Source organism: Leguminivora glycinivorella, chromosome 2 (genome assembly GCF_023078275.1).
Source record: "Leguminivora glycinivorella isolate SPB_JAAS2020 chromosome 2, LegGlyc_1.1, whole genome shotgun sequence".
NCBI classification, from domain to species: Eukaryota; Metazoa; Arthropoda; class Insecta; order Lepidoptera; family Tortricidae; genus Leguminivora; species Leguminivora glycinivorella.
The window spans coordinates 28289612-28306391 of NC_062972.1; the positions used below are offsets into that span (position 1 = coordinate 28289612).

The 16780-nt window shown below is 43.0% G+C and overlaps 1 protein-coding gene across 5 annotated transcripts in view; it reads right to left on the reverse strand.

Annotated features, from left to right (window-relative positions):
* Positions 1-16780, reverse strand: part of LOC125234586 (multiple C2 and transmembrane domain-containing protein) — a 45641-nt gene that overhangs the window by 10914 nt on the left and 17947 nt on the right. For 2 of the 5 annotated variants that reach the window (XM_048140920.1, XM_048140893.1), the window contains exons 2-5: positions 11419-12035; positions 3743-3902; positions 2008-2159; positions 895-1053 (exon numbers count right to left, since the gene is read on the reverse strand). In XM_048140920.1, coding sequence (XP_047996877.1) covers positions 895-1053; positions 2008-2159; positions 3743-3902; positions 11419-11876 — 929 coding nt within the window. In that variant the 5' untranslated portion in view covers positions 11877-12035. The remainder of the gene's footprint in view (positions 1-894; positions 1054-2007; positions 2160-3742; positions 3903-11418; positions 12036-16780) is intronic. The other 3 variants (XM_048140903.1, XM_048140912.1, XM_048140885.1) reach the window with 3 other exon arrangements.

Genomic DNA, 16780 nt, shown 5'->3' on the forward strand with positions numbered 1-16780 from the left:
TTGCACAATTAATTAACAAGACCTATGTTACGAGTTACGAGTATCAAATGGAAGGCACTCGGTACGGTAATATTATCTAGTCATGAGATTAACAAAACATGCGTAGGTATTAGTGTGTTTTCACTTTATCTGATCCGATATATATCGGATGTCGGAAGGATTTCAAAACCAAAAATCAAAGATGGCGGATTAGACCGTTTTCAGATTATCCGATCCGATCTCGGATGTCGGAAGGATTTCAAAGGCAAAACATGGCGCCTTTATTGTATAGGACATCGGTCCGATATCTGATATCGAATCGGATAATGTGAAAACGCACATAAATGTATGGGATACCGATCCAACATCCTATATCGGATCGGATAATGTGAAAACGCACATAAGATAAAACATTCCGTAAGACACTGCGTGGGTCCACCCAAGCGCGCCAGCATTGAAGCTCCTCTTTACAGGTTCATCATCATCATCATTTCAGCCATTAATCGCCCACTGCTGAGCATAGGGCCTCCCTTCGTGTACGCCACTTATCCCGGTCCTGGGCTCATCTCATCCAGAAGTGCCCCGCAGTTTTTCGAATTTTCGAACCCAGACAGAGTCATGTCCAAGTATCTTCATTGTAATTACTTGAAGGGCTCTTTAAATCCCTATTAATATTTATAAATGGGAAAGTGTGTGTGTCTATTTTTTTGTCCGTCTTTCACGGCAAAACGGAGCGACAAATTGACGTGATAAGTGGAGATGGTTGAAGGGGTGGAGAGTGACATATGCTACTTTTTGTCTCTTTCTAACGCGAGCGAAGCCGCGGGCAAATGCTAGTTTACCTCAGGCGTTAGGCACAAATTAGTTGCATAGCCTCACGATGTTTTCAATCCGAATACCTTCGAAATAACTTACCTTCCTAGGAAGTCATCTTTGGTCTGCTTATCCTTGTCCCACACGGTGACTTCTAGGATCTGTTCCTGGTCATCGTAGAGGTGCAGGTCGAACTGCTCCAGCCACGACGGATGCAAGGACTTCCATACGACCTTGCTTTTGTATTTCTCGTTACCTAACCTGGAACACAATAATAATTACATGCTTTCAATCAGGTCTTCGACTGAAAGCACTTCATAGGTTGCAACATTGTCGTCTATGGATGAATATCTTAGAAAATCCTGCAATATGGTGGGTTCTTCTTGTTCTAAAACGATGTTGTCGTTGTTAAGTGCTTACGAATAAAAAAATATTCTATTCTATTCTATTCTATATTACGCTGATCGTTTCGGAACCGGCATAAAAAAAGTTGTAAAGTACCTAATGCAAGGTGGGTGGTTTTAGATGGTGTATTAAGCGGGGACGCGAGTCGTATTAACAGTGAAAAAATGTCTGAAAACAAGTCTCAAATTGTAGGGACCAGCGTAAAATGGAGTAATATGCGGGAAATCCCGGGTTTTACTGTATTATCATGAGCCTATTGTGTCCCATTGCTGGGCAAAAAAGCCTCCCCCTTCTTCCATTCTTTCCGATCTTGGGCTACAACTGGCCATTCTTTCAAAAAGGAGTCCAGACTCCAGGTTATCTCGACCGCGTCCGTGTCGTGTTCGGGTCTCGCTCGTGGTGTCTGCCCGTGACCACGAACATAACGTGATGTTCGAAACGTCGGGCCAAAACTTAAGTTTAAAGTAAGTGTTAATACGAGATTAAGTCACGTTTAGTTCTAAAATTATGAGTGCAAATCGCGTCAGTTTAAATCAATATCTGAGCAATTCCCGTTAAGTTTGTACATTTGGATCACGTCTCCGATTTGGATAAAAATTAGTAGGCTGATAGAGTCCATGATGCTGAGCAAGATTCCCAAAATGTGTCAAAAGGAAGGTTTCATACAAACTACATAGGACATTTTGGGAAACCTAGTGGATCTTGCTCAGCCTTATGGACTCTATCAGCCTACCAATTTTTATCCAAATCGGAGACGTGATCCAAATGTACAAACTTAACGGGAATTGCTGATCTAGTAAAAGAACTTACCTAAATTTACAGTAAGGGTCGCTAGACCTCGTGTCCATATCCATGGCAGGGAGATTCTTCGCTTCTACCAACACGATGGTGACTACTGAACTCCATATTTGAGCTTTGAGCCTTTTGTTCACGTCGCTTAGTCGTGTGTTCTTTAGTAGATACTGGAAATAAGAAATAGACAAAATGTAAACCCGAAGTAGGTCAAATATAGTCAGAGATAGATCATAGTTGAGTATGGTATTGTGGGAAATTCTAAAAATTATTTAGAATAACATTTTAAAATCCAATTTACGAGTAGGTATGTTACGTAAAAATTTCTGGGATAATCCAGAACAAAATAATTATGTTGTTTTTATCGTATTTCAATAATATTGAAACAATTCTGTATAGCTATGTAGGTAGCCAGTTACAGGAACTTACATAATGTCAGATTAGTAAAACCAAGAAAACAGGGAAAATGTTCGAATAAGTCAACATTACAAAAGTAAAAATTACAAAAATATGTTGTTAATAACCAATGTTTATTTACATGTTTTAATTACACTCAGAACTAGTTCGTTAAAATAAAGCCAACTTACACACTTTTACTTTGTTAGTAAAATACTTACTAATACATACAATACATGCGCCTAAATACATAGGGCCTACTGCGAACCAAGCTTGACGTTTTTAATCCCTGTCGCACTTATGTATTTGTACCTTCATACGTGAGCATTTCTTTTTTTTTGCCACTTTAATGAAATGTGATAGTTTTGAAAAAAAATATGCTAGGTAATTCTACTCAGAATCACCAGCTTTTTCAATCCTAGTGGTTAAAAAAATTGTCCCATATAATTTTTTCTTATTGTGTTACCATTTTCCGTACATGTTGTGTGGGGTAACAAAAGAGGAAAGTAATAAAATGTATGGAAATTCTGGGACACTTTTTGTCTCCAAATGCGATTGAAAGTACTCCTGATTCTGAGTACAATTGACCTAAAATTCCCTAAAAAGGTCAAAATAAAAAAAATGGCAAAAAATAAGAAATGCTCACGTATGTCAGAGAGGCAACATGATGAACGTGGTTCGTGGCAGGTGCCCTGTAACTTATGGTCGTTCGTTCGGCCTTCATACTTTTATGTCGACTCTGCCCCACCCCGTCATTTTATTACTGCCTAAGTAAAGCAATAACATACGCCGTAAAACAGTTAGGAGAGATTTACCGTAAGTACAAAATTAGCCTTACCGAGAATAACGATAAAAGTAGGTATTTAAAATAAAACAATGCATGGTTATTTTCAGAGGACCGCCGCCTTCTTTCAAGCCCTTGGAGGGATGTCCAGATGATTCTGTAGTTTTAGAGAAATTACGAGACCATTTTCAAGTTATCTGTTTTAAAAATTTACAAAAACTTTTAGCAGTTCCAGCTCTTAAGACGCGAGAGGGTTATTCACAATATCCAATATATCCATGCAAGTTAATAACACCCACTCTCACAATCCGTAGTACCCTATGCAGCCGGTCGTCCTTCTCCTGGAGACGAGGTAAGCGGTTGCCGAGCCTCTCGATCAGCTCTGTGCAGGTGCTAAAGGCTGGAGGGATGTCCAGATGACTCTGTAGTTTTAGAGAAACTACCAGACCATTTTCAAGTTATTTGTTTTAAAAATTTACAAAAACTTTCAGCAGTTCCAGCTCTTAAGACGCGAGAGGGTTATTCACAATATCCATGCATGTTAATAACACCCACTCCCACAATCCGTAGTACCCTATGCAGCCGGTCGCCCTTCTCCTTGAGACGAGGAAAGCGGTTGCCGAGCCTCTCGATCAGCTCTGTGCATGTGCTGAAGGCAGGGGGGATGTCCAGATGGTTCTGTAGTACCGTGTGAGCGCCCGGCAGGCTCCCGGAGCGTGGGCGAGGTTCTGGCCTGAAGAGATAAATCATTAGTCAACACTGTTTACTTGGACAAATTATCTCGGTCTTAAGATGTGGCAATAATATTCTGCTAACGAAAGTATAGTTTACGCAAGAGTAGTCATCTGGTGACCGACGGTATGAAACCCTACCATATAAGGCAATAGAAAATGCCTACTGTGTAAAGATAGACTTTAGTAGCTTCAACTATTATTAAGAAAATGTGTTGCTGTATCAGCCTACAAATTCCCTTTTTCGTTCATAAAATATATCAATTACCTGTACTTAATCTTGAATTAGGAAATAAGAAATTACACAAAATAAGAGAATATTTTTTAACCTTAACGAAGATAATCTATTTTTGGTACTACGGCTACACTTGGATGGATGATTTGTGCACAGCACATTCATCTTTAGCTATAAAAATTACATGTGCAAAATGATTTTTCGTCATTGCCATCTTAAAGCAACATTTGACATGTGTTATCTTAAACTGACGGACCGAATAAAGTTAACGAGTTTTTTAACGATGCATTGCATGCTATAACATTCGTGCGTGCAACCATGTGAATCAATACAAACAGAGAATACAATGATGACTCATTCTGTCAATCACATCACACAGGTCAAACTGCCAGTTCCGCAAATCTTAACTCAACAAAATAAAATATATAGCAAACTCACGTTTCGCCACTGTGTCATTTTATTTGGTTTGAAATCAATTTCCTTGTTAGGCGAACGTGTAAATAATGAATACACAAACCACTCAAATTTGTCAGTTTATACTCTTAGGTATGAGTGAAATCAAAAAATTGTTTTTAGGTTGACCTTTCCCGCTTGCATCAATTTTTTTATCCGTCAACTGATGATAATGGTGATGGTAATGGTTGTCTGTAAGAGACCGCTGTTTTAGCGATAAGACCGCCTGTTGTTACCTACCACGTTGTATCTGTTCTGAATTATGTTTCTTTTCTTCTGTAGTGTGCAATAAAGTATTTTATTATTATATCCTTTATTTATTTCTTTTCTTAGATTAGGTTTTTTACAATATGAGTATAAAAGTAAAATAAAATAAAACACTTACAAAACAATATAAAACATATAAACACATTATAAAAAACCTAACCTAGGGTGCCGCCAGCAGCGGGGCAGGGCCCAAGCTGCCGGTGGTTAGGGCTGCAGAGAGAGGAACCGTCGGACTATCCGCGCTGTGTCCAAAATCACCGCCTTCTGCATCTGGCCCTTGATCCAACCACCGAGCGAGAGTCTCTTAAGATGTTGGTCGAGACTCTTCGCTATGAGATCGTTCGCTGAAACGACTATCGGGACAATGATCGTTGAATCAACATCCCACATGGTGGTTATCTCGTGAGCCAAGTCTAGGTACTTACTGGACTTGTCCTTCTCGGCTTTCACGAGATTCTCATCATGGGGGATGGTGATGTCAACGAGCACGGCCCGGCGTTGCGGTCGATCTATTATCACAATGTCAGGCTTATTGGCTACAATAGTCCTGTCAGTGATAATAGATCGATCCCAATAGAGCGTGGCACGGCCATTTTCAAGAACTGGCGCAGGTAAGTACTTGTAGTACGGTACTTCGCGGTCCACAAGGCCGTATTGAAGAGCAAGCTGCTGGTGAATGATCCGGGCTACGAGATTATGCCTGTGCAAGTACTCACCGTTAGCAAGATGAGAACAACCGGAAATGATATGCCTGAGTGATTCTCCGGGACGGCGGCATGCCCGACAAATGTCGACCGTGCCGTCCTTCAGGATATATTTCCGGTAGTTGTTCGTCATCATAACTTCGTCCGCAATTGCACAGGCAAAACCCTCAGTTTCTCCGAAGAGGTCCCCGAATCGTAACCAGTTCACCGATGCGAGCAGGTCTACATCGGGTCCCGTGAGGGCCTTGTAGAACCGCCCGTGTAGCTGCTTGCTCTCCCATACCGCCTTGCGGTCCGCAGCACTTAGTACCACAGGTTTGCGCCAGTTCTCTTTCGCCAAGGAGAGCGGCGTGAGGTTTCCGTCCACTGCCACCACATCACGATGCATCCCACACTCGTTGTTAAGGAAGTAATTCCTGAGATTGTACACCTCACGGTTGTGGAGATTTTTGGCGTTTAGGAAGCCTCGACCTCCGCACTTCCGTGGGATGTACAATCTCATAACAGACGAGCGCGGGTGTAACATACGGTGTGTGGTAAGCAGTGACCGGACCCTCCGATCCAGGGCGTCCAGCTCGGTCTGTGTCCACCTTAGTATGCCAAAGGAGTATGTGAGTAGAGGCATTACCCAGGCATTAAAGGCGCGCACTTTGTTGCCTCCTGACAAAAGACTGTTAAGGACTTTTGTCAGCCGACTGAAAAAGCGCTCCTTCACCGACCGTCTAATGCCAACATGCTCAATACCCAACGACTGTGACATTATTATTATTATTATACTCTTTATTTATTTTCTTTCTTAGGCTAGGCTGTTTATAATATGAATATAAAAGTAAAATACAAAAACACATACAAAACAATATAAAACACATATAAACACATTATAAAAAACCTAACCTAGGGTGCCGCCAGCAGCGGGGCAGGGCCCAAGCTGCCGGTGGTTAGGGCTGCAGAGAGAGGAACCGTCGAACTATCCGTGCTGTGTCCAAGATCACCGCCTTCTGCATCTGGCCCTTGATCCAGCCACCTAGCGAGAGTCTCTTAAGATGTTGGTCGAGACTCTTCGCTATGAGACCGTTCGCTGAAACGACTATCGGAACAATGATCGTTGATTCAACATCCCACATGGCGGTTATCTCGTGAGCCAAGTCTAGGTACTTACTGGACTTGTCCTTCTCGGCTTTCACGAGATTCTCATCATGGGGGATGGTGATGTCAACGAGCACTGCCCGGCGTTGCAGTCGATCTATTATCACAATGTCAGGTTTATTGGCTACAATAGTCCTGTCAGTGATAATAGATCGATCCCAATAGAGCGTGGCACGACCATTTTCGAGAACTGGCGCAGGTAAGTACTTGTAGTACGGTACTTCGCGGTCCACAAGGCCGTATTGAAGAGCAAGTTGCTGGTGAATAATCCTGGCTACGAGATTATGTCTGTGCAAGTACTCGCCGTTAGCAAGATGAGAACAACCGGAAATAATATGCCTGAGTGACTCTCCGGGACGGCGGCATGCCCGACAAATGTCGACCGTACCGTCCTTCAGGATATATTTCCGGTAGTTGTTCGTCATCATAACTTCGTCCGCAATTGCACAGGCAAAACCCTCGGTTTCTCCGAAGAGGTCCCCGAATCGTAACCAGTTCACCGATGCGAGCAGATCTACATCGGGTCCCGTGAGGGCCTTGTAGAACCGCCCGTGTAGCTGCTTGCTCTCCCATACCGCCTTGCGGTCCGCAGTACTTAGTACCACAGGTTTGCGCCAGTTCTGTTTCGCCAAGGAGAGCGGCGTGAGGTTTCCGTCCACTGCCACCACATCACGATGCATCCCGCACTCGTTGTTAAGGAAGTAATTCCTGAGATTGTACACCTCACGGTTGTGGAGATCTTTGGCGTTTAGGAAGCCTCGACCTCCGCACTTCCGTGGGATGTACAATCTCATAACAGACGAGCGCGGGTGTAACATACGGTGTGTGGTAAGCAGTGAGCGGACCCTCCGATCCAGGGCGTCCAGCTCAGTCTGGGTCCACCGTAGTATGCCAAAGGAGTATATGAGTAGAGGCATTACCCAGGCGTTAAAGGCGCGCACTTTGTTGCCTCCTGACAAAAGACTGTTAAGGACTTTTGTCAGCCGACTGAAAAAGCGCTCCTTCACCGACCGTCTAATGCCAACATCCTCAATACCCAACGACTGTGACATACCAAGGTACTTATAGGTTTCTGATTCAGAGATAGATCTGAACGACATCGTCTCAGAAAGTTGTAAATTTTCTGAATTTACAACCTCCCCCGCTGCACATGCATGACCGCACACTTATCGACACCAAACTCCATTCTGATGGCGGTACTGAAAACTTCTGTGGTTTTCAATAGCACCATCAGGTCTTGGGTGTTCGGTGCAAATAGTTTGAGATCGTCCATGTACAGAAGGTGAGAGATGACTTCACCCTCTCTCCGAAGCCGGCAACCTAGCCCAGAATCCTTCAGCAGCGTGCTGAGGGGATTCAGAGCTAGGCAGAACCATAATGGACTCAAACTGTCACCCTGGAATATTCCTCGCTCAATCCTTATGAAGTCCTGCGGGCCAGGGGGCCATCCCTGCCTCCTGGTTGACGAAGGACTGTGGTCCACTGCCTCATACATGCAGCCAGGAAGGATATTAAAGCTGCATCAAGTTTATACAGCTCCAATACCCTTCTCAGCCATGAATGAGGCACCGAATCATAGGCCTTCTTATAGTCAATCCAAGCGGCCGAAATGGCCCCCTTGTTCCGCCGAACTTGTTGGCAGATGGTCATGTCTATGAGGAGGAGCTCTTTAGTACCACGGGACCCAACCCTACATCCATTTTGAGCGGGAGCCAGAATGTTGTTAGCGACAATATGCGCGTTAATTTTTGCTCTCAAAATGGATGTAAGGAGCTTGTAAAGTGTAGGCAAGCACGTGATGGGTCTGTAGTTTTTTGCTTCCGTGGTACTACCGGACTTATAGAGCAGGAAAGTAACACCAGTTGTTAGGGAAGGTGGGAGAGAACCAAGATCGAGGGCTTGTTGAAATTGCGTTGCCAAATGCGAGTGCGAGCATCGAAACCATTTTAGCCAGAAGTTGTGCAATCCGTCCGGTCCAGGGCTTTTCCAGTTCTGGGCCGTACGGGTAGCACAACTTACGTCGTCGGGGCTGATGGTGATAGCCCCCATAGGCTCGATGCTCTCGCACTCGCGTTCGACAACGGTCATCCACTCACCCTCCGTGTGTTCGACGGGCACCGACCAGATGCTACGCCAGAAATCAGACATGGCAGTAGCATCCGGCAGCCGCACGTCAGACACACGAGGGTCGGTTTCCTCCCACCTTCGGTATACTTTCCTTTGGTCGCTTTGAAAAAGACGATTCTGCTGGAATCGGTCCACACGCTTTCTGTAGCGGCGAATACGGCTTGCCCATGCATAGACTTTCTGCTTCAGGAAGTCGATGCGCTCTGTGACATTGGCCAAATAGTCGCGGGGCCTGATGTCCGTCCCCGCGAACGCCTGGTTCACAAAGCGCATTACTCGGGGGCGATTATTACCCCCTCTGAAGCAGATCAGCTTTGCAATGAGAGTCCTAAACGAGTTGATACGACGCTCGATCCGTACTTGCCATGCAGGGACACCTTCGGCGGTCCTAGTTGCACGGTCAGCGTCCGGAAACTTGACTCGAGCAACACGGCACGCCGCGATGGCCCCGCAGTACATGATCGAGTGTGTATCATCTAGATCTTTACTAGTCCGCATATATGGATCTAGTAAAGCATTTAAGGCTCCTATTAGCGCTAGATTGCGTCTATTCATGGGCAGACGTGGTAATCGTGGCCTAGGATTGCTTGTGGAGCGATACTGCGTAATCGCCTCTTCCAAAGACCTCCTCAGTTGCTCATTGGCAGGCTCACTCTCGCTCTGACTCGCGAAGTCCCCGCCGTCGTTACCGGAATCAACCCGTGGCGCCTCCGGTGCCAGGTCGGGTTCGGGCACCGGGTCCGGCGACATGGCGGGCAAATCCCGCCCCGAGGCAGGGTCCGCGCGAGTAGCGAGAGCCTCCTGGCGGAGCCGATCAAGTGTGGCGTCATCCAACCGCTTTGACCGCTGAATGACGCGCACCTGATCCGATAGCCGCTGCTCCGATACGGTGGTGGATGGCTCGAGTGCCTGAAACAGAGGCAGCATTCTCGAACGGTACGCGGATAGCCGGGTTCCCCCCTCTGTGGCCCCGTAATAGGCGCGCATGACATTCTCGTTTATTTCTCGAGTCCATGTCATGCGACGCACTACACCACCGGCAGCGGGAGCCGTGGGCGGGGCAGGATGTCCCGCAGGCCCCAAGCGTGCCGGCAGCGGTGGCCGCCCTCGTCGCGCAGGTGGTCGTGGCGGCGGCGGCGGCGGCGGCCCGCTCTCGTCGCTGGACCCGTCGGTGTCGGGCGCCGTGGCGAACTCGTCGCCCGACGACGATGCGGACGGGGAGCTGGACGAGGCGGGCGGGGATGGTGGGCGTGCGTTTCTTTGTGCCGCTTTGGTGCGTGACCTCGTTAACATTTTCACAAATTTCACAATGCACTTATCGCCGTTTGACAGTTCATGCTGATATCCGTGTATTTAGATAGTATAGTAATTCGTTGGATGTTCTTCATTGTACATGATTTTAATGTAGCGTAAGAAATACACATAAACTGAACCACAAAAACCAAGAACGGCGATAAAAATACTATAAAAATAAATAAAATTGTGAAAATTTATCCAAAGACACGTCCGTCAGTGTCAGCGGTTTTTTTTTTTTTTTTTTTTTTTTATTATTATTATTATTTATTTTATTATTATTTCCTTTATTTATTTTGCTTCTTAGGCTAAGCTTTTTATAATATGAATATAAAAGTAAAATACAAAAACACATACAAAACAATATAAAAAACATATAAACACATTATAAAAAACCTAACCTAGGGTGCCGCCAGCAGCGGGGCAGGGCCCAAGCTGCCGGTGGTTAGGGCTGCAGAGAGAGGAACCGTCGGACTATCCGCGCCGTGTCCAAGATCACCGCCTTCTGCATCTGGCCCTTGATCCAGCCACCTAGCGAGAGTCTCTTAAGATGTTGGTCGAGACTCTTCGCTATGAGACCGTTCGCTGAAACGACTATCGGAACAATGATCGTTGAATCAACATCCCACATGGCGGTTATCTCGTGAGCCAAGTCTAGGTACTTACTGGACTTGTCCTTCTCGGCTTTCACGAGATTCTCATCATGGGGGATGGTGATGTCAACGAGCACTGCCCGGCGTTGCAGTCGATCTATTATTACAATGTCAGGCTTATTGGCTACAATAGTCCTGTCAGTGATAATAGATCGATCCCAATAGAGCGTGGCACGACCATTTTCAAGAACTGGCGCAGGTAAGTACTTGTAGTACGGTACTTCGCGGTCCACAAGGCCGTATTATTATTATTATTATTATTATTATTCTTTGTTTCTCCGTTTTTAAACTCTCGGGTCTTTCGAGCCCGGTCATTTATAAGGCGTGCGTGGGGATATAGATCCAACACGTAGAGGCCGTTTGGAGATATTTGATGTCATGTAGAACGCCTGCTGGAACCCATTCACGGGTACATGAATAGATACCCGTGAACCGGTTTCAGCAGGCATTGGAAACTATTGTCAATAAAATGGAAAGAATAGATCAGGTCTATGGGTTGAAGTTTGGATGAGTTATGAAAATGGGCTATTGCAAAGGTCCGTATTATTATAATGCTGACTTGTTGGACTAATTTCTAAATTGTGATAATATTGTTGTGTACGCTACATGTGTCGTAAGCAAAGTACATCGAAATTCTTACCTCGCATCTTCAAAAAGTTCATTGGATACACAGGAGTCACTCGATCTTTCGCTTTCATCGCTGTCAAACGCCAAATTGGTCGCCGATAAGCTTCTTCTCGTAAACAAAACATTATTCTTCTCCATCTTTATGAAACCTTCACACGCTTTGATTGCTTCCATCTCTGTCGGATCAATATTTTCATCAGCTTGATCAACTACCAAGTGAGGTATCGATTTCTCCCTCTCATTGGAACTTATCGATAACTTATCGATAGAATTGGCATCATCTTCTCTTGAACTCCGATCTCCGTCGAGTGAATTCTTTTCGCTCGATATATGGGAAACAAATCGCGATAGTTTTGACTGTTCTATCTTATTCTGTACTCTGTCTTGGATATCTTCTACTTTGTCATGTATCTTCTCTTGGATTCTGATGAGGCGATTCCTCAGCCGGTCCATTTGGTTTTCTCTCTCCATCGTTACAAAATTTTAGGCACCGTGTTTTGAGAAAATGAACCAGTTCCAATCTTCAGCTGGTTGCATAGCATGCTTTGTTATAATTATTTCTTTGTAAATGTTGAGATTACCTTATTTCATTGTTATTAGTTTATTACCCTGATAGGTCAGCATTGTATGCTATTTAAAATATCGTCACTACTTTGAAAAAATCTCGTATCTCACACTGCTCCTCAAAGTTAAAACGCAATAAGTCTACACGCATTCCATACATACTTACTACATTTTTCTTTTTAGTGACAGAAGAAGATACAAGTTTTTTTCAAAGTAGTGACGATATACTCCTATGATTATCATTTTGTATAAGAATAGAAAACCAACAAGCGTAAATAGTGAATATGCTGGTCATATCTAACTACTACAGCCCGATACTCATAGGTTAATACAACCTAAATGATAATCATTAATTACATACGTAAGTAAATAATTATTACATCGAGCGCTAATTGTAATAATGAATACAGCTTCGAAAACAAATGCGACACACCATGAAAACTCGTTAAAGAAAATATTGCTCAAATTTTCCAGGTAAACGAAGAGCTGGCGACTTCCTTTCATAATGTATTGGGATACAGCGAGAAAACGAAAGAGCACAGTAGGCCTAGCACATGATGGCCGCGGGAGTATGTCGCCGCGAGATAGACTACCCGTCCTTATGTCATTAATACAGTTAGAGGAAGACGTGTCATCTATCTCGCGGTGACATACTCTCGCGGCCATCATGTGCTAGGCCTACAGATGTCATATATACCATAGATCAAGCAAACGTATCTACTTAGCGTGTCAAATGAACTCAGTGAAATCCACTGAGTTGTCCGTCTTTACTCGCAGCTTGCAGCTTTCGGGCGTCAATTTTTGTAAGCTGAAGTCAACCAAAACATAAAAAATGCCTCGTTACGTGATATTCAATTGCAACAACACAAAAATTATGAACAATCAAGAGCCTGAGACATATTTAAAATTACAGGCAAGAATCAACTTTAGTACAAAATTTGACACGCTCGGCCCCTATACAAATATATGAATTTGTTTCTTCTATCTAAATTAAGTTCTGTACGAAAGAGCTTGGTTCAATATGGGTTTTGTATTCAAATCTAAAAATGAACCTTTCGTAAACAATCCTAAAACTAGTGTTGTTCTAATGAATTTGCTAATGAGTTAAGGCGTGAGTTTTTGTACGTACATATGTGCCTGTCTGTATAGGTACATGTATCCATACTAATATTATACGATCGGGCTGTCAAGAGAGCGTTCTTGGGCCGACCGGCTGGTGGCCGTCCGGCGGGCCGCTATCGCCGACGCAGATCCAACACCACACTGTCCTCGTGTGGTGGCGGATCTGCGTCGGCTTCAAGTTCAAGTCAGTGACTGGCAAGAGGCTGCGCAGGATCGGGACCGATGACGATCTCTCGTTTCGGTGGTCAAGATTAACTTTGGATCACTGAGCCAAAATAGTTAGTGTGTGTATGTTTCTTTGTCCGCCTTTCACGGCAAAACGGAGCGACGAATTGACGTACTTTTTTAAGAGGAGATACTTGAAGGGATGGAGAGAGAGAGATATCGGCTACTTTCTGTCTGTTTCTAACCCCTACTTCCCTAAAAATTTTCGAGCTTAACGCGATCGAAACGGCGGGCAAAAGCTTAGTGTATAAGTGTAATTATGTATATATGTTTTCTCAAACATGGTATGAAATATTGATGTTATGTGCCTTATAATTGGCAGCGAAGTATGACGTTGCAGGTGCGGCTAGGACGATTGATAGATAATGGAATTTCATACAAACCTTGCAGGCCAAGGCCGGCAGTCTTCTTTTTTAATTTCCAAACACAGATAATTGTGACATAACATCCAGATATTTAGCCAATTAAAAAAAAAACTATAAGGGGCTTTATAGACGTGCCGACTGCAACTGGTACGGGCCCTAGACAATATTTGATTTTGGGTGCGTTTTCATACAAAAAAAAAATTTTTCGTTTTTTTTTGAATTTTTTTTTAACTTTTTGTTTTTTTATAAGCGTATACTCATCAAAGGGGAACGAAAATTCGATTATTTTTGCGCTACGACGCACCGTTTAGGAGATACAGCCATCCAAAGTTACTATTTTCAGTAGACTTTATTTATTTCATACCATGTTTGAGAAAAGCACTACACATACCTCGGCGGAAAATGGGGTTGCCCGCCTCAGACCTATCCGGCTTCGCTTCGCTCGGCCGTCTATATGTCTTCGGCCGGCAACCCCCTTTGTCCCGGCCTCTGTAGTAATGTACTATTAATACTAATAGATAGCTAGGTGAGTGTAATCATATGACTGTTTACTACGAACGGCTATTTCTGGGATGTTTAGAGAACTGTAACAATTCATCAATCGATAGCACCTAGTTACGGAATTCCACGTAAATATCCTAATATTCGAAATAGACAAAAGTGAACTACTGTTACGAAATAAGATGTGTAATTGAACGAGATTTCAAATTTTTTTTTGCATTCAAGCTAAGTGGTACAGTATTCAATACTTCGAAAGAACTGGGATTATTTTGGTTTTTTTACGATTTTCGCGAAAATAAAACAATCTGTCAATCTTACGTTTCGCAAAACTAGTGTGCTAAACAGAACTGTAAACATTAGGTATTCTTAGCATCTATTATTTTATTCTTCTTTGTTTATACTAGCATCAAAAAGGCACTGAAAGATTTAAATAAATGAAACTAACATCAGACATTGAAGGGTTTTGATGCTTGAAAAAGTTGTACTGTTTTATGTAATAAAATATCGCCGTTGTGTATCATTTGGGCATTTTCAGAATTTAAAACTCACTGTCCGTTCTGTGACGATAGTTAAGTATGAAATTTCAATAAAAATATTGTTTTTGTGTTAATTACATAACTTTAAGCTATTCATTCAGAATGTGAGAAAAGTACATTTTTAGACAGATTTTATGCTTGTTTGTCGTCGTAGGTAGTTAATTTTTGTTAACAACTTACGCTAATTAGGGGGACCCAAATTCTGAAAATGTCCATTTACAGAATTTCACTTCAGCTTTCAATGACCACAAAATTAAAATTTTGAAAAAAACCCCCGACCGCGACATAGTGGACCGATTTTTATGAAACATGGCTAAGAACACTCCCGACTAACTTAGCTTTCAAACAAAAAAAAAACGAAATCTAAATCGGTTCATCCGTTCGGGAGCTACGATGCCACAGACGGACAACACACACAGACAGACAGACAAACAGACAGACAGACACGTCAAACTTATAACACCCCGTCGTTTTTTCGTCGGGGGTTAAAAAATGAGCTTAATTTAGAAGGGCATTTGACTGACGGCATTAGGTAGTGTAGGCCTGAAAGGACGCTCGGAGCGAGCGAGCTTCAGTTCAGCCTCGCCCTCGCCCCGCTGCGCGCCCGTTATGAGGCCTCACTTTTAAGACCAATTTTAACATTTTTAACATGATCCGTATCGACGCTTCAAAAGCAGCCTTGCTGTTGCAGTTGCTATCCGAATGAACTCTTTATCCAATGTATTACTGTGGGTCTAGTGAAAAAGGGTACAAGTCTCGCGGAGCGCAGGTGAAAAACGGTACAAGTCATATAATATGGGACCTGTACCCTTTTTCACTAAAGCCTTGTAATAGTTAGGTGGCGTGTCCGTAACCCACGAGAGACTATGTCACTGTGTCCATAAGTAAATTGACGCTTTTGTGTTTACATTTACGTACCTATGTGTAGAACTAAAAAATAAAACAACGGTTGTTTTCCTGTACCTGTTGAAAATCATCATCGGCCTCCAAGTCTCTAACAGACTATTCAAGCAGTGTCAGGTAGGGCAACAACGTCTTTCGTGGCTGTGTAAGCCAATACGGGGGTCGGCAAAAATGATTGAAATATAATATGTGTACCTACGTATAACCTAGTTATGGACGTAATTTATGTAAAAATACAGAGACTTGTGAGAATCAAGTTTTTAATATTTTTGTTTTGGAAACTCGTGTAGCAACCGGACAAGAAAAGATTACTAGAGACTACTACAAACAGTTCCATCTCTTGTTAATACCGAAAACCATCAATGATGTCACTAGCGTCCGTCATCTTACGTCAGCTATTATCTGAAACCGAGTTAATCCGTGTATGTTCGTAGATATATGGCATTTAAAACCATAATTGTTAAGCCGCAAAATAGTACAGTCACTTGCAATACACATGTTTATTAAATTATTACCTACTGTTCGAAGGCCGCAATAATACAGGGGGAATAAAAAATACCGTTCAAACTTTGCATAGATAAGATAAGATAAGATAATAATTTATTTGTTTGCTACAATACACACCAAAATTAAACAATTTAAACAAAAATAAACAATAAAAAGTACTAACACTACAGAAAAAACAACAATAGCATACATTAAAATATGGGTGGGTTTGCTTTGTGCGTTGCAGCAAAAACAAAAGGGTCCTGGCTCAGTTATATGCTCCACTCTTTCGGGTGTAGACTCGGGTGTAGGTCGGGCATAGTGACTTTTGAGGTCACAATGAACAACTTTTAATATGATGGGACCAATGCGAGCAGTCGAAATGTGTGAAACAGCCTAGGGTTGCAAAAAAACGTTTTTTTTCTGGCTTGAAAAAAAACATGAAAAAACCGTAAAAAAAACAGTTTTTTTTCTGGGGTATGTTTTTTTCTAATCTACGAAATCTCAAGATTTGCAAAGCATTTAATACTTTTATACGGTTTTTTAGACTTAATGTTGACTATTAAACGAATTTAATGAAATAACTTTAATTTCTGGTCTTATAAAAGTATCACTATTTACTGTTGGCAACACCACCGCCTCTCCACGCTGCTCGCCGCATCGGGGATTCCCC